The sequence below is a fragment of the Tachypleus tridentatus genome, chromosome 2, assembly GCF_004210375.1.
Source record: "Tachypleus tridentatus isolate NWPU-2018 chromosome 2, ASM421037v1, whole genome shotgun sequence".
Lineage (NCBI taxonomy): Eukaryota > Metazoa > Arthropoda > Merostomata > Xiphosura > Limulidae > Tachypleus > Tachypleus tridentatus.
The window spans coordinates 153,723,382-153,748,906 of NC_134826.1; the positions used below are offsets into that span (position 1 = coordinate 153,723,382).

At 34.4% G+C, this 25,525-nt stretch overlaps 1 protein-coding gene across 2 annotated transcripts in view; it reads right to left on the reverse strand.

Moving 5' to 3' along the window:
• Positions 1 to 25,525, reverse strand: part of plx (PTB_TBC1D1_like and TBC domain-containing protein plx) — a 62,820-nt gene that overhangs the window by 18,605 nt on the left and 18,690 nt on the right. For both annotated transcript variants that reach the window (XR_013025617.1, XM_076491682.1), the window contains exons 8-15: positions 25,332 to 25,423; positions 23,004 to 23,129; positions 22,014 to 22,109; positions 21,705 to 21,767; positions 13,425 to 13,681; positions 10,277 to 10,404; positions 9,785 to 9,946; positions 7,274 to 7,435 (exon numbers count right to left, since the gene is read on the reverse strand). Coding sequence is in view for 1 of the 2 variants with exons in the window: in XM_076491682.1 (XP_076347797.1) it covers positions 7,274 to 7,435; positions 9,785 to 9,946; positions 10,277 to 10,404; positions 13,425 to 13,681; positions 21,705 to 21,767; positions 22,014 to 22,109; positions 23,004 to 23,129; positions 25,332 to 25,423 (1,086 nt within the window). In the remaining variant the exon portion in view is untranslated. The remainder of the gene's footprint in view (positions 1 to 7,273; positions 7,436 to 9,784; positions 9,947 to 10,276; positions 10,405 to 13,424; positions 13,682 to 21,704; positions 21,768 to 22,013; positions 22,110 to 23,003; positions 23,130 to 25,331; positions 25,424 to 25,525) is intronic.

Below are 25,525 nucleotides of genomic sequence, written 5' to 3' on the forward strand. Positions count from 1 at the left end.
CACTGTAATGTTACACAGATAATTAGTTCCTCCTTTATTTTTATTCAATGGTAGTTTTGGGTAGCTAAATGTCTTCTAGATTTAGGATTATATGACATGATTAACCTATTTTACATTTTGAACACAGGGGACAGAACACTTCATCATGTTGATTTGTTAAATCGTGGGAATTTTAACAAGACATTTCTAATTCTTTCATTGTCTTCAGTAAAGCATGCAATACTGAACTTTCACTTCTCAGGCTGAGAAGTCACCTGCCATAACCAAGAGAGTGAGTATACAAGAGAACCACATTAAAAGCAAAAATTTTATTAAAAGAAACTATGTATGTCACCCATCTTAAAACAACAACAAAAAATTGATTGATTAATTGATTTAGTGTTTTATGACACAAAGCAGCAAGGCTATCTGCGCCAGACATTTGGTAAAAATGTAAAAAAAAATAAATAAATAAATAAATGTAGTAATAGACATAAATGGAAATGAAGGTAAAACAAAAATGTATAAAACCAATGTTGACACCTAGTCTACAATGTTAAGATAGAAGGCAGAGTATAAGAAGTTGTAAGGTATTTATTTACTCTAGCAAAAAAGTAATGATCATAACCCGCCAGGAAGACTAACAGGTAAGTTAAAGAACCACAGTCAGTCACCTGAAGTTGGTCTTTCCAGTCCTGGTTCCGGGTTATGAGTCAATATGGCCAGTACTAAAAAGTTAAGTAGTAAAAGTGTGAAATGATATGCAGCAAAAGTATAATAACAACTCGCCAGGACGACTAACGAGTAGTTCAAACAGTAGCGTTAGTCACCTGAAGTTGGCCTTTCCAGTCCTGATGTCGAGTTATTTAATGTTCTGGCCATTGCCCAATGTCAAATTGAAGGAGAGAGATTAAAAAAGGAACCACAATTAAAAAGGTGTAATGAATAAATATGCAACACTTAAATGAGATTAAAAAGATTAATGGCCATTAAAAAATTAAAAACATTATCAAGGTGGACAGAGTTACCATCACCAATAACTCTGTCCAATGTTACAGACTGACCCTGGGAAAAAATATGTTTAAAATATTGCCATCGTTGAGAATTGTAACGATGGCAAGAAAGTAAAAGGTGGCTGATAGTGATTTGAGTGTTACACAAACTACACATTGGTGCATCAGTTCCAGATAAAAGAAAATGAGTTAAAAAACTGTGACCAATGCGTAGCCTAGTGAGAACAACTTCTTCCTTCCGAACTTTACGGAAGCTAGATGGCCAAAGTCCAATTTTGGGTTTGATTTGAAAAAGTTTGTTGTCACGTTGCTCACTCCAAGTGGACTGCCAGCTGGCACGGAGCCGAGCCTTGAAGACAACACCACAGTCCATGTACGGAATAGGCTTGGGATGATGGTGCTGAAGCAGACATATTTAGCTGCCATGTCTGCAAGCTCGTTCCCGCGAATACCAACATGGCCTGGTATCCAGAAAAACTGGATTGAAATAGCTGCTAATGAGAAATGGGCCAGTCGGTTTCGAATATCAGCGAGAATAGGATGTGAGCTAACATGTAGCGATTCCAAGGCAAGTATAGAACTAAGCGAATCAGTATAAATAGTGCAGTTGAAGTACTGCTCAGATGCAATATGATCCAGGGCAAGAGATATGGCATACAGTTCAGCAGTGAACACAGAAGCTGTAGAAGGGATTCTGCGAACAACTACTGACCCATAGCAAACCATAGCAGAGCCCACTGAATTACCTGATTTGGAACCATCTGTATAAATGGGAACTGAATGATTGTTTGAAAGATATTCGTTGAATAAAAGACGGTACTTCCAATCTGGAGTATCTGCCTTTTATAGGTGACTGAAAGAAAGGTCACATTTGGGGGCTGTAATAAGCCATGGTGGGATGGGCCGACCTGTGAAATCTGCAATGTTATCCAAGGACAGACCCAATTCATCCAATTGCGCCTGGATGCGAAGGCCAAATGGAGCAATGACAGATCGTCTGTTCTGAAAAAGTGCTGCCCACCGAGGAAGGGAAACACATTTCCAGGTGGGATGCTTTGGTAAGGAATGAAGTTTCGAAGTATATTGTAAAGATAGTTGCAAACGGCAAAGGTGTAGAGAAGGTTCATGAGATTCAATGTATATACTTTGAACTGGAGAGGTACGGAAAGCCCCAGTGCAGAGTCGAAGTCCTTGGTGATGAATGGGGTCCAGCATCTTTAAGGTCGAGGGTCTGGCAGAGCCATAGACCATTGATCCATAATCGAGTTTCGATCTAATAAGAGCACGATATACCTTTAACAGTGAACAGCAATCTGCCCCCCAACTGGTAGAAGAGAGAACACGGAGGATGTTCAGTGCTCTTGTGCATTTGACCCGAAGCTGCTTTAAGTGTGGTATAAAGGTCAGTTTATGATCAAAGATAAGCCCCAAGAACTTGGTCTCCGGGACCACTGGCAGCAAAACTTCACGGATATGAAGTTCAGGATCAGGGTGAATACCCCGTCAACGGTAAAAGTGCATGCATACAGTTTTGGAGAGAGAGAAATTAAAGCCGTTCGCTAGAGTCCACTTCCGTACACAATTGAGGGCGGTTTGTAGTTGCCGCTCAATATATCTCATGTTTGACGACTGACATGAGATGTGAAAGTCGTCGACATACAGCCCATTTGCAACAGTGAGAGGGAGTTGTTCAGTGATGGCATTTATCTTTATACTGAAGAGTGTAACACTCAATACACAGCCTTGAGGGACTCCAAGTTCCTGTACAAAAGAACGGGAAAGTGTCGAACCCACACAAACTTGGAATCTCCTGTCCATTAAAAAATTTTCAATAAACATGGGTAGATGGCCACATAACCCATATGTATGGAGGTCTCGCAAAACGCCATACCTCCATGTTGTGTCGTAAGCCTTCTCTATGTCAAAGAATATTGATACAAGATGTTGGCGGTTGAGAAAGGCTTCTCTGATAGATGTTTCAAGACAATTAGGTGGTCTGTGGTGGAGTGCTGTCGACGGAACCCACACTGGTGGGCGAGGGAGGTTGTTTGATTCAAGGAACCAAACAAGACGAGCATTAACCATCCTTTCTAATGTCTTACAGAGACAGCTCGTCAAAGCAATTGGACGGTAGTTTGAAGGAATCTTGGGATCTTTCCCTGGCTTAGAGAAAGGTAAAATAATAGCCTGGTGCCAGGCATCAGGAAAAACATTCTCCTGCCAGAGAAAACAATCAGAAGGACATCAAGAGAAGCAGGAGATAGATGGTGCAGCATGTCATAATGAATATCATCAGGTCCAACAGACGTACTGGCAGACCAATGAAGGGCCATTTTTAGTTCCACCAGTGTAAAGGGACAATTATAGTCAAAGAAACAGTCAGTTCGAAAGGAAAGAGGTGATCGCTCTGCCTGAGTCTTGATGGCCAGGAAGGTGGAGGAACAAGCAGAAGTGCTAGATACCCGGCAAAAGCTTTCACCTAGAGTGTTAGCGATGTTCCAAACATCAGTCACCTCCTGACCATCAAAGAGTAAGATCGAGAGGGGGATAGAATTGTAGTGCCCATTAACCTTTCGAATCCTGTCCCATATGATCTTGGAACTGGTGGTAGAAGATATGCTGGTTGTGAACTTAATCTAAGATTCCTTCTGGCTTTGACGTCTTACCCACCTAGCATGTGCACAGGCCCGTTGGAAAGCAACCCGGTTTGAAAGTGTGGGATATCTACGAAAAGTATCCCAGGCCCACTTTTGAGCCTTCCGTGCTAAGTATCAAGCAGGATTCCACCACGGACGAGGATATCGTGGAAAACGTGTCGAGGTTCTAGGAATACACTGAGCAGCTGCATGTGTAATACAGTCAGTTACCACTGCTACACAGTCGTCTATTGATGGCTGATTTACGATGGCAGGATCAAGTTCTGCAAGAGCAGTGAAAGTGGACCAGTCTGCCTGTACCAGCTTCCACCGGGGCACGCGGGTAGGGTGGCATCAACCACGGCCAGTCTCTCTCAAAAGGATCGGAAAATGATCACTGCCTAGTGGATTACTGTCAACCCTCCATGAAAAATGGGAGAATAATGAAGGGGAGCAAACTGAGAGATCAATAGCAGTAAAGGACTGACTAGGTGCATGAAAATAAGTGGAAGAACCAGTATTGAAAAGAGAAAGATTGTGATCAGAGATCATCCGCTCTACAGATCGGCCCCTCCCATCAATAATAGCACTTCCCGAGAGGGGATGATGTCCATTAAAATCCCCTAGGATTAGAAATGGAGATGGCAATTGTTCAATGAGAGCATCAAGATCTGATTGATCATATGTCTCTCCAGGGGACAGGTAGAAAGAACAAACAGTGATGGTATGACCCAAGGAAACATGGATGGCTACAGCCTCCAAGGGTGTGTTGAGTGACAAAGACACTCAAAGTGGGCACATACTGATCAACCAATAGTGCCACCCCTCCATGTACTCGGTCCATCACACAGCCTGTCATTTCTGTACAGAGAAAACTGCCGAATGGTGACTGTATCAGCAGTTTGAGAAATGTTTCTTGTAAAGAAAGACAAACAGGATGGTAGGAAGCAATTAGCGTTTTGATATCATCCAGATTAAACCTCGACAGTTCCATTGTATCAAGGCGGCCATATTTAAGAACGGGTAGGTGAAGTGGCTGGAGAACCCTTCGGTTTACGACCACGTCTTTTTTCTTTACTGTCTTTAGTCGGAGGAGGTCTATCAACCTCCATGGATCCTGCTCTGGGTAGGGTGGGCAGGTTTTTGTTATTGGAAGGGGAATCCAGTGACTGAGGATGCGAACGAATAATTGTTTTGTCTCTTGTGGTGGGAAAAAAAGATGTAGCAGAAGAAATGCCTGTATTTGAAACTGAAGGATGTGGATCTTGAGGTTTGTTGGAAGGTATGGGAGGAACAGAGATGGGTGTGGAAGTTGATTCATCAACCTTTTTAACCACGGAGGTCAAAAGGCTTTTCATTTGTTTTGAAAACGATTCTCTTGCAGGCACAGAGAGATCTGTCTGCACTCCCACTGTAGTTGTGGAATGAAGTGCAGCAGCATATGTCCGAGATGGAGTTGTGGACAGCAATTTCCGAGCCTCACGATAACTAATGTTATGTGTCGTTTTCAAACGCTGCACCTCTTTTTCCTCCACCCATTTTGGGCAAGAATGAAAGTAAGAGGGGTGAGAACCATTGCAGTTTACGCAATGTGGGTTCATGTCACAGTCATAGGCATTGTGGTCCTTGCCTCCACAACGAGCACATGTCAGGGAACCACGACAAGATGTCTTTGAGTGGCCCGAATCTCTGACATTGGAAACATCGAAGAGGGTTTGGTATGTATGGCCGAACTCTGCAAATGAGATAACCTGCCTTGATGGTGGCAGGTGCACGTGGTGAAGTAAATGTTAAAACGACGGTATTTGTTGGCAGTGTAACTCCATCTTTGCGAGTGGAGATGCGCCTCACTGCAGAAACTCCTTGAGTGGGGAGACCAGCGAGAATCTCTGACTCTGGAACGTTCTTCAAATCCATTTCAACAATAACTCCTTGTGAAGAATTCAAGGTAGCATGGGGTGTAACCTCAATAGGTATATCCCCAATTGCCTTTGAATTCAAGAGGAGTTCACTGTGTTGGGATGTGGATGTTTCAACCAATATGTCACCAGATCGAAGTTTCTTTACTGACTTTGGAGAGCCAGCAAGTCCCTCTAGTCCCTTTTGAATAAAAAAAGGGGACATTTGCCCTAAAGGTTTTTCCGAAAGAGAATGAGGTACGTGTGTTACTGATGTTGAAGATTGCTGTTCTGAGTATTCAAGACGTGGTCGCTTACCCATTGACTGTTTTTTTACAATTTTATTTAAATTTTTTAGAGGATCCATAGGAAAAAGAAAAAGTTTCGGTACACACTGACCCCACCCACCATGGAGCCCTACATGGGGACGCACTACAAAATCACGCAAGGACAATGCAGCAACGCCAGGGTTTCGTGAGCACTATACCCAAACACCAGCATCAGGCACAATGTCCACAACACCCGTTGAGAACTTCCAACACTGGTACTTGGTTGACTCTAGCCCAAGTGGACCAGCCGATTGACCCAAGGGGAGCCACCCAAAGGCCGCCCGTCTACAGGAATTCGAGGCCAAAGTGGTGTGTTAGGGTTGGACCCCTCAACCACCAGGATCCTCTCCTCCCCTTCACGGGTCGCCACGCACGGCAAACACATGGGTGGATGTTTAGATCCCAGAGAAGGTAACCAGATAGAACAGAACCTTCCCTGGGAGGTCCCCTCACCACATACAGGAATCCACACCGAGGGGAACAAAAAAAAAAGTTTGTTTTTTGGAATGTTTTCACTTAACAATTCCTCACCTTGTCAGTTTATCTAAACATTATATGTGAGCACCAGCTAAATCTAGCCAGTTATACTTACAGGATAGTTATAGAATTGTCATTGAAATCTAGTCTGACAAACCTAGTCAAATGGTTTGAGGGGTATTTGAATGCAAAAAACTCCAAAACAAGTCTTTGATAGGACATAAATCCAAAAGACAATAAAGAAATCTTCATTGCTCTCCATGAAAGTAGAAATACATGTACAGCAAAATATAAAACCATAACCCAAGCTAATGAGAACCAACTGTGTCATTCACAAAGTGTAGACTATGACCATGCAACACAAAAGCCATTCTAATTAAACTGGGCATATCTCATGATACAGTTAAAATCCAATAAAGAAAATTTGGATGCTTATGCTGAATAAAAAGCTTTAAGTAAAACCTTGAAATCAACAACTATTTTCATAAGAAAGGTGGCTGTAGAAATTACATGAGCATATCAAGTCATGTGTTCTTCATCTGCAAGTGCAAGCTTGGAATTTCTAAGAAGTCAATAGCTGGTTTATAAAGTGGAGGGATAGAATTAGCATAGCTGTTCTCATGGTAATATCACTGTCTGTACATTATAAAGACAGGTGTTTGTTGGAGAAAACATTGTCAACAGCACTAATCATTGCTTCTTAAATTAACAAAAGTTTCTATAGTTTGAGAGTTGGCAATGTTACGTTGCGAAGCTGTTATAATATTTTTGACACTAAAATAGTGATGATTTTATAATTATCAGATTAATGAGTAGTCAAACAATTATTATTAACTCTGGTGTTACTTCAAAGTCTTTTAATGACTCCAAAACCTAAGGGTGTTTCTACCTAAAATATCCAAAACTTATAACTTTATTATTACTAAAGAAAAACTAATTACCATTTTTGACAGCGTCTTTCAGTTTACCAAGACTAAAACACACACTAGACCGGTTTGGAGTACCAAGGAGTTTCTCCCACTGTTTTTGGGCATCTTTAAGACAAGGTGTGATTTCTTCATAGTCCAGTTTTAATCTTTTGTTAGAGACAGCATTCTGTCGGGCTGTATGAAGTAATATTAGAAATGATAAGGCACAGTTGGTAACCCATGTATGATTACTACCATGAAAAAAAAACCCAAAAATAATTATATATGTTAACTAACTAAAACTATTTACCTATAGTACATTTCAACTGGTGTGTTCCATCTCAGGGGTAAAATTACCCCACGGAATTTGAAAAATTATAGAAAATAAACTTACACTCATTCTTTATATATTATACAAATTGATTATTTACATTATACATAATATAAAATATTCAGAAATTGTGATTTTGAAACATTTCAAAGTAAACTGAAAACTTACATTTTTAATTCTCCCAAATTTTTCTGAACACAATACAGACTTGTAGTACACTCCAATGAAGAAGTTCACAATAGTTTTGAATAAAATTATGTTACTTTGATGATGTAATTTAAACACAAGTGTAGTTTCACCCATGTTTAGCCAACCACTACTTCTCAGCTTCAGCAGTCATGGTTTAATGTAATTTCCTATATTAAACTTCAAGAAGTAATGAGCTAGAGATTTAAACATGAAGCAAAACCCATTCCACTTCCATTTCAGCATAGATTTCAATATATATCAGGTCAAAGAAATAAAAGTGTAACACGAAAAACACCTCACGTTGTGTACTATTTGTACAACTTTACAAAAACCACTTTGTATCATACTGTGCTCTATGATACTTGTTCAACAGCGTAAAGAACACTTCCTATGCTGGGCAGTATTCGTAAAACTATATGAAAAATACTTCCGACGTTATGACTTTTCTAAACAAAATACAGTCAAAATCTTCTGTCAGTTGTACAAGTTTAAAGCACAGTAAAATAAGAATATCAGTAGAAGATCTTGTAGATTTGGTATTACTTGTGTTTAACTACAATAAAGTAAAGATCTTGAAGGTTAAGTATTACTTGTACTTTACAATAAAGTAAAGATCTTGAAGGTTAAGTATTACTTGTACTTTACAATAAAGTAAAGATCTTGAAGGTTAAGCATTACTTGTACTTTACAATAAAGTAAAGATCTTGAAGGTTAAGCATTACTTGTACTTTACAATAAAGTAAAAATCTTGAAGGTTAAGCATTACTTGTACTTTACAATAAAGTAAAGATCTTTAAGGTTAGGTATTACTTGTACTTTACAATAAAGTAAAGATCTTTAAGGTTAGGTATTACTTGTACTTTACAATAAAGTAAAGATCTTTAAGGTTAGGTATTACTTGTACTTTACAATAAAGTAAAGATCTTTAAGGTTAGGTATTACTTGTATTTTACAATAAAGTAAAGATCTTGAAGGTTAAGCATTACTTGTATTTTACAATAAAGTAAAGATCTTTAAGGTTAAGTATTACTTGTACTTTACAATAAAGTAAAGATCTTTAAGGTTAGGTATTACTTGTGTTTGTCTACAAAACAATAAAATACCTTGAATATTAAGCATTACTTAAGTTATCTATAAGACAGTAAATAGTTCAAAGATGAGGTATTACCTGTGTTGAACTACAAGACATTAAAAATCTTATAAATTTGGAATTAATTTTCTTTAACTAGAAGGCAGTAACAGCTCTTGAAGATTAGGCATTGTTATACTTACTTAACTACAATAAAGATCATGAATATCAGGTATAACTTCTACTTAACTACAATTAAGATCTTGAAGGTAAGGTATTACTTAACTACAATAAAGTAAAAATCTTGAATATTAGGTATAACTTATACTTAACTACAATAAAGGAAAGATCTCAAATTTAGGTATTACTTATGTTTATCTACAAGACAGTAAAATACCTTGAATATTAGGTATTACTTGTGTTTATATACAAGGCAGTAACAGCTCTTGAAGATTAGGTATTACCTATACTTACAATAAAGTAAAGATCTTGAAGGTTAGGCTTAACTACTATAAAATAAAGATCTTAAAGTTTAGGTATTACTTGTGTTTGTCTACAAGACAGTAAAATACCTGAAATATTAGGCATTACTTATACTTAATTAATGAAGTAATGATATTGAAGGTTAGGTACTACTTATATTTTACAATAAAGGTCTTGAAGATTGGTATTGCTTATACTAAACTTCAATGAAGTAAAGATACTGAAGGTTAGGTACTACTTATACTTTACAATAATGTACAGATCTTGAAGGTTAGGCTTAACTACAAGAAAGAAAAGATCTTGAAGGTTAGGCTACTTAGTGAAGGTACTGATGAATTGGTATTACTTATACTTCACTAAACGGTAGTAAAGATCTTCGAGTATAGATATTAGTTTTGTGACCAGTGTGCACTATGGTTAAGATATGTCACTGTGTTTCCCACTTGTATGTACAACAAAAATTGGATCTAACCTTGCAATTTTCTATTTTCTTTTTCCATACGTATCAATATAACCTGCTCCATTATGGCTTTCTTCCATAAGGCACGCAACTCGAATTTGGGACGCTTGCTTGAAGACCAGACTTTTTCAGATGTTGAAGTCTCTACAGAATCTTCAGGTTTTAGACGCTCCTCTTAGCAAATAAATATATAACAGTAAAACACTGAAACAGGAAATTAATTCATTAACTATTTCTTGGATGTTGAAATAGTATATGCATAAAATATAAGGAGTCTGTCAGTGATAAATAACATAACCAAATTTATTATACTTTTGTAAAAACTATTTGATCTTTGTTGCTCTAAAAGTAAACAAAACAGTACTAAAAATAAAATAAGTACTTTGATTCTAATAATGGTGAGGCAATTTAATATAGTCACACTATAGAAGAAGCTTAATGAAACAACTATTTTGTGTCTTCAATACAGACTTTACCTTAGATGTTTGATTTTAGTGTACATACCAAGTAAAGCTTTTCTTTTCTGAATAGGAGTCTGAACTCTCTGGAAAATGACTTGTCGCCACGATCCTTGTTTACTTGGTGTCTTTTCACCATCTTCAGCAACAGTTCGATTCCCCACTTTCATGAATCTAAACATTTATTAAATTAATATTTGTAACACTCTGATATTTCTAAAGCCTGCAATTCAGTGTTTATAACACTGTTAATTTTCCCAAATTTGTAGGTGCAGTATGACTTTTCTAAAATTTGTTAACACAACACTGAAAGCTAACACTTCCCTTACCTTAAAATTTATTTGTAATAGATACTCACAAACAAAATAGTTTAACCTCTTGCATACCTGTCAATAAAATTTGCATGCACTTAGCCTTGAGCTAATTCCAATCCAAAAGACATAACTTGAACTGCACAAGTTAATGATATCATGATATGATAACCAATAGGAGTGCGAGACAAAACCTTGTGCAGCAGCTCTTCCTAAACACATCCTAAAAATAACTTCATTCTTAGAGAAGAAAAGAAAAAAGTGCCAAAAAGAAGAAGAGAAGAAATGTGTAAACAGACGAGCACAATCATGTAGGGAAAATGTTAAGATAACTCACTTTTACACAGCATATTTGGAATTCCATACTTTCTGAGGGGTTACCTGCATTACACAGACAGTGCTACTACTGCCCTATTTCTTACCATATAATGCTGTACAAACTCAAGGTCCAACACCTCAGTGTCTATGAACTTGTAAATGGCAAGGGTCTCCTATGCTCCACTTGAAGTTGGGAAAAGGGATTCACACTGGAGATAAGATAAAAGCTCAGATCCCCAACAGACACCTACTAGAAAGAACTTTTACTGAAGACAATGTAATAAGTGGCCAAGAAAACCCTATTTTTAAAAGCAACAAGCATGAGTAAAAGTGGGCAGTTGCTTTCTTGGTGCTAATTTTTTCCATTATTATCCATGGGAAGTACAATCTGGATTCAGAAGTTAAGTTATTCTAATATCACAAGGATACTTTTGGTGGTCCTTTGGAAAAAACTCTTTCATAACAATGAGCAGTGACAGAGTTTAGGCAGATAGGAGGAAGCACTTTACAATACCCCAGACCAAATGTAGATTTTGGGAACCAAACAAACTGCAAAGCCATACCAATCATCTGGTGAGATCCTAAAAAAGAAACAAGTCAATAACGACACAAAAGCTCCCAATCTTCCTGGGAACTACAAAATATATTAGAGCAATAACCAACTGTAGGAGTAAATAACCTCTTGATGATATTCTTGGCTAGAAGATAAAAGACCATATCCTCAAAATACAGAAAATGTAGGAGATTAGAGTGAGGAGGGAAGGTAACAGAAAAGTGAAAAGGGAAAGAGAAGAGGAGAGATAGAATTACAATCTCAAAATGTAGATAAAAATAGAGCACAAGTTTAAAAATAAGAACACAGAAGTAAGGTTGAGAAAGCACAGTGAGAAATTGTCCTGAATCAACAAAATTTCAGGGCCTCCTGTCAGTTAAGAACACCCACAAAATACCTCTGGGCAAAGAACACAAATATAAATGAGGTAAGTTTATATTAGCTAGGAGAGCATCATGCATAAGCATCAGAGAAACCAAGTAAACAGAGTTGGATCAGAAAAGGTATGGGTAATTAAGTGGAATGTAAAGAAGAGAATGAAGGTCTTCTGCAAACCTTCTCCAAGAGCAAGTGCCTCAAACATATGGGAAATGTGAGAGATAACACAGAAGAAGGGCAGTAAGAAAAATATAAGTGCAAAAATTAGACACTAAAAAGTGAAATAGAAACTGAGGATCTCACTCCCAAAGCAGGTAAAAATTATTCCAAAAATTATATGAAAAAAAAAAGGCTATAGGTTTGAGTATGTGTTTCATGTAATAAAGCAGAGAAAGAATCAAAATAAGAGAAAAAGAAAAAAACAATTGGGCAGTCATGTCAAGCAAGAGGTGAGAATTTTCCCTCTAGAGAAAAAACTGTGCCTAGAGCAAACCTTGTATGGAAGATGTCTAGTTCAAATCATCCTGGTCATGTTTAAACCAAAGAGAAGGAATGTTAACTGAATGGGTAGGAAGAGGTCCCATTAAAAAATACACAGTATGTCAAACAATGGGTGTTATGTCCTCTACTGAAAATAAGCCCACTTGTCACAATATAGACAAGTCCTTGTTCAGAATGTTCTCACTATCATATTATGAAGCAGAAATTACTGTCACTTGAAGATTCCTAGACAGGTAAGCAAATAAATTTACTTTTTAGTAAAAATAAAAAAAAACAGTTAAACTTCAACAAAACTAACTTTCAACTGTTGAAAATTTCACTTAATTAATTAATTTTAGAATGTGCCTATACTTCACAGTATTGAAGAAATGAAGTTATTTCAAGTGCAAGTGCTTACAGTAATTATTGTGTAATTGTCACATTATTACGTCATCATGAACTAGTGCAGTTCACATTAAGTATGTGCTTTTAGGCTAGTGGAATGCAAACCTCATAGGTAGACATTGTATGATGCAAGACAAAGTAATGTCTTCAAATTGATGTTTTAAATATTCAATTTTTCAAACTTATCAATTGAACATTTGTAGTACTCTGACTTTTCTATGATCTATCAATAAAATACTTAAATCCATATTTATAATCTATTGAACTTCTGCATACTTGTAAACACAATTCCTTTAATACATTGCTATTTTTAAGTCTCTTAAGACAATACCAAAGTTGAAATCTATAATTTATTTACTTTCTCAAATTTGTCAACACATTTGATATTATAATGTTCACTCTGAACAGCATATTAAATGCTCACTGGATAAATAAACTTGTATAATATTACAGTTCCACTACCAGCTTGATTGTTCCCACATAAATTACATTATAACTCCACTTAACAGTTACTACCTACATAACATTACAACTCCATTTAACACATACTCACAACACAACTCCACTTAGCACATGTTCACCTTCTACTATGTTATTTAACCATTTGGCTACAACTATTTTAAATACATGTGAAATTTTAGAGCCATACACTGTATACAACACTCATTAAACTGCTGGAGGCAGACTAAGTATATGGTAAATCAGCAGTCAAGTGCTTAATGAGAATGCTTTTATTTTTATAGACTCACATGTTCATCATTGGGCTAACTTGATGCTGGGGTGACTTTTCTGTTGCAGAAGTTGAATCTGTTCCAGCTCTCTTCATCACTTGCCTCTGGGCTTCTTTAACTGTACTGAATGTTGAGCTACGTGGACGCTGCTCAACAGGCGAAAATCTTTCCTTCTCATTACCTGCATGAGAGTCCCACACATCATAACTTCCTTCTCGTTGTACGTGTTTATTGTCACCAATAACTGAAGTCTCTGAATGGTCTACACTGGTCATCTGTATACAATACACCAAGGGTAATCTTAAACTGAACATGACTAGTAAATCTTGCTACACTAAATAAGAAACAAAACATACAAGAATAACATTACATACTGAAGCCTATACTTAGAAAAGTAATTAAAAGTGTACAAATAGCTTTCTTAACAATACACAATTACATGTGCCTGTATTTAACTTCTGAATAATACCAGACACACACACACACATGTACACACTTTTAGAATAACATCAGTTATTTATCCACAGTTCAGCACACGTGTCCTGCTCATCAACAGTTCAGCACACGTGTCCTGCTCATCAACAGTTTAGTATCAACAGTTTAGTACACGTGTATTACTCAACAGTTTAGTGGAATGTTTAATACACACATGCTATTTATCAACACTTTAGTTCACTGTTTAGTTACCAGTGGTGTTCATTAGTCCTTTATTGTGGTGTTAAATTCCAAATTACACTATTGTTAAATACGAACTTTGTTTATTACTTTGTTTTTTATCTTTAACATAAACAAAACATTTAAAGCACAATCATAAAGCTGGTTATAATAAACCTGTAAACATTTTCTCAGGTACTTTTTTCTTCATTATTGTTAAGTTTTTGGTTGTGTGTTTGCATCTTTTAAAACTTTCTCAATTTTGGTACTATAGGAATTAAAATTTTCTTCAAATCAAAATGTATTTACAGTAACATTTACCTTCACTCACACTTACCCGTTATTACTCAATTGTCAGGGTTTCTTTTTTTACCCATCTAAACATTTTTTCTTGCTTGGTCCAATTTTTTACATTCCACTGAACTGTCACTGGCAATATTCATCACATGACTTTTCCTACCTATGTCAATGACACTAAATATACAACCACCACATTCAGATAATGTTATCACTTTTGTGGGGGTGATTCAATCCCAGTCTCTAATGCTGTCCAGGAAGGCCTGGAGAGTGGTAATGAAGAAAAAGTTTATCTCTAAAACATATTTACCTGCTTTTACATTTAAAGTTAGGATTCCATATACTATAAGTGTATCAAGGGAAGATTGGAACCCTAATGGGGAAATCACATTACATCCATAACAGGTATGCTCTACACATGGAACTTAATTTCCATATTATGGATAGAATTTTACCTGATTTAACATCACTGTAGGCCAGGTTCCAACAATATAACTCAGGTTCCACTACTCATAGTTGTAATGGAAAGGTCATGGGTCCTTATATATATATATATATATATATATATTCCACATTCATAGCTAGGGCTTTTTGGTGAAAATTAATACACTTTGATAAAGTTAAGTAAAGAAAACCAAAAGGAAGGACTGTGTTAAAAACAGCAAATTCAAACCTCTAACTTATTATATTAGTTTGTTATACATAACTTATAAAACAAGCCAAAATAAAAAAAAAACATACTAATTGAAAAGATCTCAGGGTACAAACTATAACGTGGAATTATAAAATGTAACTTAGGTTTTGGAGATGACTATGGAATAAGACGCACACTGCAGTGGGGATGCACCGTCTATCAGTCTTAACCTTCATTTCTCAGTATAACATAAGAAATAAGTAATATTACACAAAATCAAGTCCAAACAAAAAATAAAAAATGCTGCACCAAATAAAAGGACTTCCAGGGTACAGGCTAGAATATGGGATACAAAATGTACCCTATATACATCCGAGTGGATCCAAACCTGTACCCTTAGAGCGACACATTCCAAGCCATTTAAATCATGATGAGACAGTGAACAGTAATGAAATGAAAAACTTATCTACCTGAATAAGTCCAAAGGAAGAAAGAAAATTCCCATGCTCAAAATGACAGGATCGCATATGCCTTAAACTGAAGAAACAGAAGTCATCCAGTCTAGAATTATAAACCTCATCTTCACTTCCCAACTATATAGGAAAGATAAATTCCACTTAATCTCCAGAATTGTGGAGAGGATGTGGAACAACAGTGCTCAACCAAGAATTTAGGATGGGACCACTCTCCATTTGAAAATACAAAGAGACAGTGGACCTTCTTCCCTGAACAATATACTGAATCAATACTGATCAAAGAAAAGAGCCACACTCAACCCAACTGGATAGCCAAGCATCAAATTTGAACCTGTATTATGAGCAGGCTGCTACATCTCCTACCAGAAAAAAAAAACATTCAGGGACCTAGAATTCCCTCAACTTTGCCCTTATGTCCAAGAATGGAGAAAGTCACTCTAACACTCTGGAGGAAAATACTTTGTCCATAACTGCAAACTGGATGTGATAAGGACTCTCTAGCATCTCTAAAGACATGAGTGCAGGCACCCAAACCTTCAAGTCCATTACTGAACACGACCACGATCAAAATCTCATCAGACATAGAAAATAAGAAAGACAAACAGCACAAATCACCTCTACCACTGATGTCAGTAGGTCTGTAGCCATGAAAATTAAACCTTTAGTTAAAAGGGATACTTGGGATATAAGAGTCAGATTGCAAACAGGCATTGAGAAAGAAGATGTAATATAGCCTTAATATACCTTTTAAGTTATTGAAATGGTCATTTGGAACCATGGACCCAAAGCAACTTTAAAAATCTGGAGGACTGGGGACTCTAGGAATATATGGTCATAAGAATCGAATGGTACTCTATAAGGTCAGCTTAAACAAGGCAACTGTGAAAGATTCAGAACATCTGCCAAAGAGCCAAATTAAACAATGAGGTATGGTTTGCACTTCACATCAAACTGAGTTCAACTTCCTCTCAATACACCATTGTTGATATACTCGTAATTTCTGTTGAAAATGTTCATCTTGAGATTAATCAAAATTTCAGACAGATACATGGCAACCCTAGAAATTAAACCACAATAGTGTGAGAAAGACTGAAAAATCTCTATTCCTGTAGCTTGAGCTTCTGGATAGCCAGGTGTACCATGTAAGATCATAATTATCTCCACAGAATAGCTTAAAAAAAGGTGGACACACTGGACAATACCAAAGAAGTAGAAACCAGGATGTAGCTGCCAATCTGGTGTTATCAATAGGACCTAACAGTGGGTTCTAATTCTGTTTTATTAGAATGCATCCACTGGCAAATCCCAAAGACAAAGTACTGGAGATCAAATTGCCAGTAGTTGGGTGATCCACTGAGAACAAATCAAGCAAAGAGTTGAAAAATGGGACCCACTCCGATGGAACCTGGTGACGTAACATCTATTTTATTGAGAGAGTCCGTCTCAACTGAGACAACTGTCCTGTATTGCTAGTGGGGGATAAAATACAAAGAATTCTGAGAAAGGAAGTCCAAAATTCAAAAACAAGAAAACCTGTACCAATAAGAAATACAAGACATAACATGTGTGAAGCCTGATGATTTTCCTCTTAACCCTGTCACAAAAGGTCACAGATCAAAGGCCATGTTATCCTGTATGTTGAATTACATTCAAAATTTTATTGAACTACTGGTTTATAAGTATATTTCAATATGTTTGATATCAAATTGTAGTTTGTAGTTCATATTTTAGCATTATATATTTGTTAATTTCTTAATTTAACAAGAAATACTAAAATTACACCTAAATATTGATTTTGAGATTCAAATGGCATACTGAATGCAGCACAGGTTAAAATTAGATGTTTGTTATGTGAAAATACTAAATCTATAGTTTCACATAAATTAGGAAGTAAAATTACCAATATTGATAAGCTAGAATATACAAGAATAACCTCGTATTCTTTGATAGATTGTTTAGGCAGAGTATTCATTAATAACCTTGTATCTTTTTACTTTACTGAGATATGGCTTGTGTACTAAATCAAATACAATGACCCCATTCACCTCTTTTCATTTTTAGAAATAGTTCCTTATCCTTATGTACACTTACTTCAGTATGATACATGAATAACCAACTGACAGCTTAGAATGTCCCCTATTGGTTTTCTCAGCCATTTTAATGTTTTAGATAGTCATCTCATTCTTTTGACCCAAAATTTCAAGAAGGTAGATTGTGTCTTTATTCTGTTCAAAATTTCATATTTTCTTTAGATCTAAATATATTTTAATTACTAACCTTGATAACTTAATTAAATTCTATGGTATTGATGTAGTAATTTATGATTTTTTGGTTATCAAATTACAATATATAAATCCTAAGAAAAATATTTCTTTTCATATCCTCCATGTGCAAAATTTTAAAAGGCTTAGTATTAGCAACCCATGCCAAGCAGCAGCCGAGTATAGAGGTCACAGCTAGAGATAATTGTTTATTTTACTTCTTTATTTACTGTTTTATATCTAAAACAAAGTTTAATAACTGACTTCTAAATAGTAATAATCTATATATATAGTGTATAATAATTAAAATGTGACTATATTACAAAATACTAGTCCACTAAAACACAGCCAACACAGGTCACTTTGTAAAGACTAAGATTTGAGAGTTTTGGGGCAAACAATAGTTTTTAATCATAACATGAAAATCACTTTGCACTTGAACTAATAATAAAATAGATTCAATATTTTACAAACAAATCTTTATTAAAATACTTCATTAAAATCATATTTTTTTGTGTACAAAAACTTGCAATCTTTAAGTCAACCAAATTTTAAGACATGCATCAAAAGTTAAAGCATAAATACTTAATATGTAGAAATGTGTATATGAAGTACTTTATACCAAGCTCATCTTGAAAGGGTTAACCCTCTTGACCACACTATCCTTTACTGTCACAATGTTTTAGTCAAATTTTAATTAAGTCCCTTTTTGTTTATGTTACAAGTAATTAATATTGCATAATATTACAGCTAATAATCCCTGTTTTAACAGTATATCAATTTTATGTTCATTTTATAAAGCTTTATTTAATAAATCTTGAATTTCTCCCAATCTGAGAAATATGACTTTCTCTAGGCATCCATTCTTCTCTACTTCATTGACAAACCCTCTAATAAATACAAAATCTGATGTAAATTACTCATTATAAAATTGTAATCTCTCAAACAAACCATGATTTTTATAGCCTTCAATCTTGTTTGGTGATTAAGCTACAACTACCTGTCACACCTTCTCTTGCAGGATTTCTTAATAGTTGTCTTATGTTAAATGCTATATTATGTATAACTAACAGAAAGCCAAGGTTTTCATCTATCAATTAATGCATTATGTTACATTATTTCCTGAATAAAAAATTGTTAATTTCTTAGTTAGTACAAGCTTTGTTCACATGCAAAACATATTGACTAACTTGATGAATTTTTATGACTCTTGTTGCATAGTTAGAAAGCCAGAAAAATTGTGACAGTTATGGTATGTTGTCTGCTTTATGTTCTTTGGTCCATTATGTAATTAAATAAAATTTATTTAGTGCATTACTACCATTAGTATAAAAATGTATAGCCAAGTGTCATCAACATTAAACAACAACAAAAAACAAAAGACCAGGATAGGAACTTCACTTCTTGCATTTCATGTTTATTTTTTATTTATTGCTACAAAAGTAACTTTAGTTATGAGGATCCCTTAAACGTTTCACAAGGCACTCACAAGAGCAGTTCAAGGTAGTTTGTGGGTAATGTAATTCGACAGCATAACATGAGGTACACTTACCTCAAGTGATTTACAACTTATAATGGTGTAAATCACAGTTAGGTATGGTTCAAAGAACAATAACACAATAAAATTTAAGAATAAATAGATGTTTGCTGTCACAAGTTTAAAGCTACTTAGGATAAAAAAAAACTTAGTTTCACATCACAACTGAAAATCATTCTAGAATCATTGTATAGAGTTAGGGCAGAGAAAACAAAGTTTTACTGAAAACAAACATTTGAAATGTGTATAGGATGTTTTACACATTACAAAAAGGAAATTTGAGGTTTTCGAGAGGAAAAAAGTACTCAATTTTAATATAAAAATCCCTTTCCATGCAAACTAACACCTGTGTTCTCTTCCATAGGACATGGGGGATTTGAGTGATGTCCACATTTCTAGAAAATAAAGAACCATTTGTGTAGTGGAAAAAGGAGAGGTGAGTAAGAGACAAGATAGTCTATTCCATAGCATCAGGCAAGATGGAAGACACCCGAGTCAAAACAAATTGATGTAAAAAGTAACCAGACTGATGACATATTGAATTGAAGCAAGAATAGATGTCTTAGCCCTCGTTGTTTCTGAAAGTAGAATTAAGATGTGATGATCTGACAACCAACAAGAAAGTGCTAGCAGTAACCAGTCATCTATATAATGGTGTTTGCACAGTGCAATGGAATGGAGGTGTTGAGAAAAAGAGTTATGTGATACAGTAGAACTTGTGTGAAGCCAACATTAGTCTGAAGGTATAAATCCAAAATTGCAGTACATGTCCCTTGTGCACAACAAATGCCCATAGTGGATGAACTCCACCACCATAACAATGTGCAGATAGGAGCTGACCACAATAAGCTTAGACATCCACAATCCCAGTAAAATATGTTAACACAAAATGTGAATAATATAGCTAAAAAAGATCAGTGACTAAACAACAATCTTCTGGATGCATACATCCGACAACCAATGGGAATAAAACCTCTGAAGAATTGACAGTTCTCTCACTATCCCCAAACCAACTTAAACTCTAATAGCTCTAGAACTGAGTTCCAAAATCCTGATGATATCTGTTGTTAAGGCTACCACAAGATATACAATAATCATTGATGCTGCTGGTGGTCATTAAACTGACCAGCAGAACATTGGATATAGACAGAATCGATTCTGGTTACCAGTATATTAGAACCCATAAACAGAGGCATAACCCTCTGTAGGATCCAAGAAAATGTGAGACTCCAACAACAGGGAGGAATATAGAAGCCAAAAATTGAACTAAAGTGAATACTAACAGTGGATGCAGCACAAAAATGAAGTTGGTGATCCTGAGAATCTTTTAACAAAGTGATGCGAAAGAAAAACAATATTGGATTTTAGAGTTGTAAGCCCATAAATTTACACTGTTCCATCAGGGAATTTTGATCCATTCAGGTTAACCACAAACAGTACCTTCAAATCCCAAAATTCAAGGAGCAGATGTATTATTTGAGAGTAAAAAAATGCTTCCACCTGGTGTTAATAGGCTAAATCACAAATTTCTAACAACATGCCAAATAAGGTATAACTGAGAATTAAACCTTCCAGCATGAAACACAATATCCGCAGTTGGAGAGAAAACTAAAAATTCGTTCCTAGACCTTTCAGTCATCAAGTAAGGTGTAGGCTCAAAAGCAATCAGCAAAAGGATCAAAGTATCACACTCTCAATGAACCAATACAAGAAAACAAATCAGAAGTAGCTTATCCCAAAGTGACTTTTTTTTTAAATTATTATTATGAAAATCAATTAGAAAACAGATAACATTCAAAGTATCTCCACACAAATGTAATATTGGAAACCCATTAACAACACTTTGTAAAGAAAAAGTGATAATATTATCTGAATGAGGTGCTTAATTACAATACCAGGATAGAGGGTAGATTGACACAGCCACAGAGGGTCATAAAATAAATTCTTCAAGGGCAGTTGAGTGTGGTATATAAGACTAGAACAAGAGTAAACAATTCAGACCAATGCTTAGATAAGCAGAGGAAGAAACCCTGACAGTGAAAAAGCTAAGCATATTTTGGAGCTCTTAAACACTAGTTGAAAAGAAACAAAGCATTGATGTTATCAGTTATAGTGCACCTTTAGGCTTTATTTGTAAAACTCATTATAAACTTTTAAACTTGAGCATTCTTATCTTATACATACTTTACACAAAAATTATATATTTTCTTTGGATATTCCAAAGGGACATTTGCATGAAATAATACACTAACATGCTGGTTATAACAAACTTCTCAAACTCACTAAAATGTACATTCTTTAATATATGATTTCAAAACTGTTGTTTAACAAATGATTGATATAAAAACTTAAGTAAATTTAGAAATTCACCCTTCTGAGAAAAAGACTTTTTATAATCCTATTCTAAAGAATGTTTATCATAGTTTGCTAAATATTTACCCTGCCAGTTGGCTCTGACTCTGTTGTTCCTGACCTTTCCCTTGGGTCTTCTTTTACTTTTCTCTATGAAAAACAATGTCCACACATTTTTAATCACATCTATTTCTTTCAACATAACAGGAAGCAGTACTATCGAAAACTATATTTTCCACTTTTAAAAAAATCGATTTATGACTTTAAAAATGTAAATTAAGTAATTTGAAATAAGTTTCTCATTATCAATATATGATTTATCAATTTCCAAAACAACCACAAGTGAAATTTATATGATAATTTACAAAATGGAAGACAAAAATAAAATATTCTTACCTTCAGAATGTTTTCAAAAGAGCTTGACAATGATTTTCTTGCTTTTTCCTTAAAGGAATCCAGTTTTGAAGAGCTTTTTTTGTCAAAAAAGCCAATCTAGGGTAAATTAATATAAAATCCATATAATGATCTAAATTATTTTACATCTTATATGAATCAGTCTATCTTACAAAAACTAGTCTTGTAATTTCTTTACGTTACATAAAAAATAATGTTCATTTTTTTCATACATATACTTCATCAATGTAATAATCTACTTCTCTGATAACAATTCCAACAATAAGTTACCATACTTAACTCTACCTTATAAACTTCAAATACTGACAGTACAACTTAATGGTAGACAAAATATTACATTTTCTTTTATAAACCAAAAATCTTTTAACATGTTATCAATTACAGTGAAGTATAATAATTATAATGAAATATAATAATCACAATAAATTATAACAATAGAAATATAACAAATACCATTAAATAACAACTATAATACAATATACATTATGACATGATAAAAACAATTATCAATTACAGTGAAGTATAATAATTATAATGAAATATAATAATCACAATAAATTATAACAATAGAAATATAACAAATACCATTAAATAACAACTATAATACAATATACATTATGACATGATAAAACAATTATCAATTACAGTGAAGTATAATAATTATAATGAAATATAATAATCACAATAAATTATAACAATAGAAATATAACAAATACCATTAAATAACAACTATAATACAATATATATTATGACATGATAAAAACAATTGCGACTTTCCAAGACTGGAACGCATTTATGATTAATGTACCTGTACAGAAGACTAAAATAATCACCGACATCCTCGTACAGAAGATTAAAACAATTATCACTGGCATACCTGTACAAAATATTAAAATACAGTTATAACTCACATATCTGTAAAGCTGTACTGCAGCTATGTTTCTTTATTTACAAAATACAGCTGAAACTTACTTCACATTTGTTGCTGTGGTTGCCATTTGTAGCATGAATGTGTTTCATTTGTTTTTTCTCAAAGTAACTTCTGAACAGCATCATCAACACTTCATTCTTTTCTTGTAGAGATGTTGTTTCACTTCCCTAAAAGGAAGAAATCACTATTAGAAGTCAGTTATTTGTGGCTTCTATTTAGGTACTATGAAGTGTACATCACACGAGCCCTAAAATTGTTAGGTAGTCAGGTTTTGGTAAGGTAGACAGCGAATGACTTGTGAAACGTGCATGTTGAGAAATATCCACACACATTTTGTTCGTTTGTTTGTGTGTGCACACGTGTGTGTGGTCATCCAACATTTCAATCTTCTATTTGGGTCATCATCAGCCAAAAAAATAACAGTAGCTTGACACGTTAGAGAACACAAAATCAAAATAATGTTCTACTCACGAGGTGGTAAAACAATAAAATTAATCATATGTATTATCAACTATTTACAAACAGTATCTATGGAAACAAAAACCTTTACTGTTTTGGTCTTTTTATTTTGTATAAACATTCTGTTTATAAAGCAGTTTGTTGCAACGTCATTTTTAGTATAAGTTGCTTTAAAACGAATTAAGTGTAAAATGAACTGTTATATTTTAAACAAGGAGCATTTGTTTCATGCAAAGACTCAGTTCAAGATGAAAATGACAATTACAAATAATGGTGAATCATGAATAACTTATTGGATGTCCAGTTTCATAACTGTGGTGCCAGCTCACTGAATTGGGTGGACTTAAAATGATGTTACCTGATCTCAGCTAAGTTTATTTTTCCTGATATAGGTAGCCTTGCAATCACCACACGTTTATATACAATCTAGAAGCAAAGAGAGATAAGTAATCCTTTGTGCAAGAGATGTTTGAAAACGATGTTAAGTTTGACCTGTGGGTAAACTTCCTTATTAAAGATCTAGGTTGTTGAGAAAGCATGACTACTATAAACAGTACTAAGTTATATTTATTGTTAACTTCTAACACAGAAATGATGGAAATGATAGTAACTGGGTAAAATCTGGGTGCAAATGATCATTGCTCCATTAAGTTTGATGTTTCACTGCAAATGGAGATAATGAAAAATGATACTTTGGTTACAAATTGAAAAAAAAAGCAAATTTTGAATGGATGTGACAAGTATTATCTATTGAGTTGTATTAAATATTCAAGGTCAATATATTCCTTATAGAAAGAAAAGGGCAGCTGTAAGTAACAGAGTTTGAGAGATTATATTAAAACAATACACAATAAATTTAGATTGACTGGTATAACAGGAAAGTTAGAAGATTATATAATAAAATAGTTGGTGAAATAGAAAACTAGAGTATCAAAAATGATTATGAGAAATGGTTGGCTGAAAATGTAAAAATTAACAGTAAGGATTTATATAAATCCCATACCCCTTACTATTCAAGTACCTGTGTCAGTTGCAAACTATTTGTTAATGTGAAAATGACCTAGGAAGGTCAAAACATTGTTTTCTGCTTTATTAGTAAAATTGTTAATACAGATACCAGCCATTCTGAGATACAAAAACTAAAGGTAGGTTTTTAATCTCTCCCATAGATACTGTTTGTAAATAGTCAATAATACATTTGGTTAATTATGTTGTTCCTACTTCATGTGAGTAGAACATTAATTTTGTGTTCTCTAATGTGTCAAGTTACTGTTACTTTATTTTGCCTGACCCATGTAGAAGTTTGAAACATTGCATGAGATTAGCCTAGTTACTTTTAGAAAGTAGTTTAGGTAATTTCAATATATTCTGATGACACAGTGTAACTCAAATCCTTATTTGTAATTAGGCTTAGCATATTCAAACAATGTTTATAAGTAGCTTAAAACTTACTGAAAACAATTATTGAATGTATACTGTTAGAAACAATTTTCTGAGACACTTTTGAAACATCACACACAAAGTCACTGATGAATCTAACATTTTGCCATATTTTGCAATTTATAGCCAGAATTGGTGGCTATTGCAGTCCAATGTATAAAGTTGGAAAAGAAATATATTAACGAAAATCAATGAATATAAATCAACAGAACATATGAAATATAACCATGTAATCAATAATAAAGGAATTAAAACTACTAAGAAAGGAAACAATTAATAGTTTTCTAATATAAATGTATCAATAAAATTTTGGAAATTTTATATATAAAAAAATGATAACAGTTAACTAAATTTTTAGGCTCACACTAGATATTACTTAGTAAGTTCATTCTCAGTTTCATGTTACATCAAACAGAAAAACAGGTATTTGTTATCAAATATCTATACATTAATTCCACTAAATAAGCTACCTTGAATCTCAAAATTATATCTTCTTTTTCTTCTTCAGGTAGTTTTCCCAACCACTTTCTTATGTGATCATGAATGTTTTCAGAAGTCAGGCCTAGTAGAACAACAAAAACATTAAGCTGCACTACAAATACATATTAAATTAGACATTCTTAAAAATACATTATGAAATGTATAAACAGCTAGACTGTGTTAG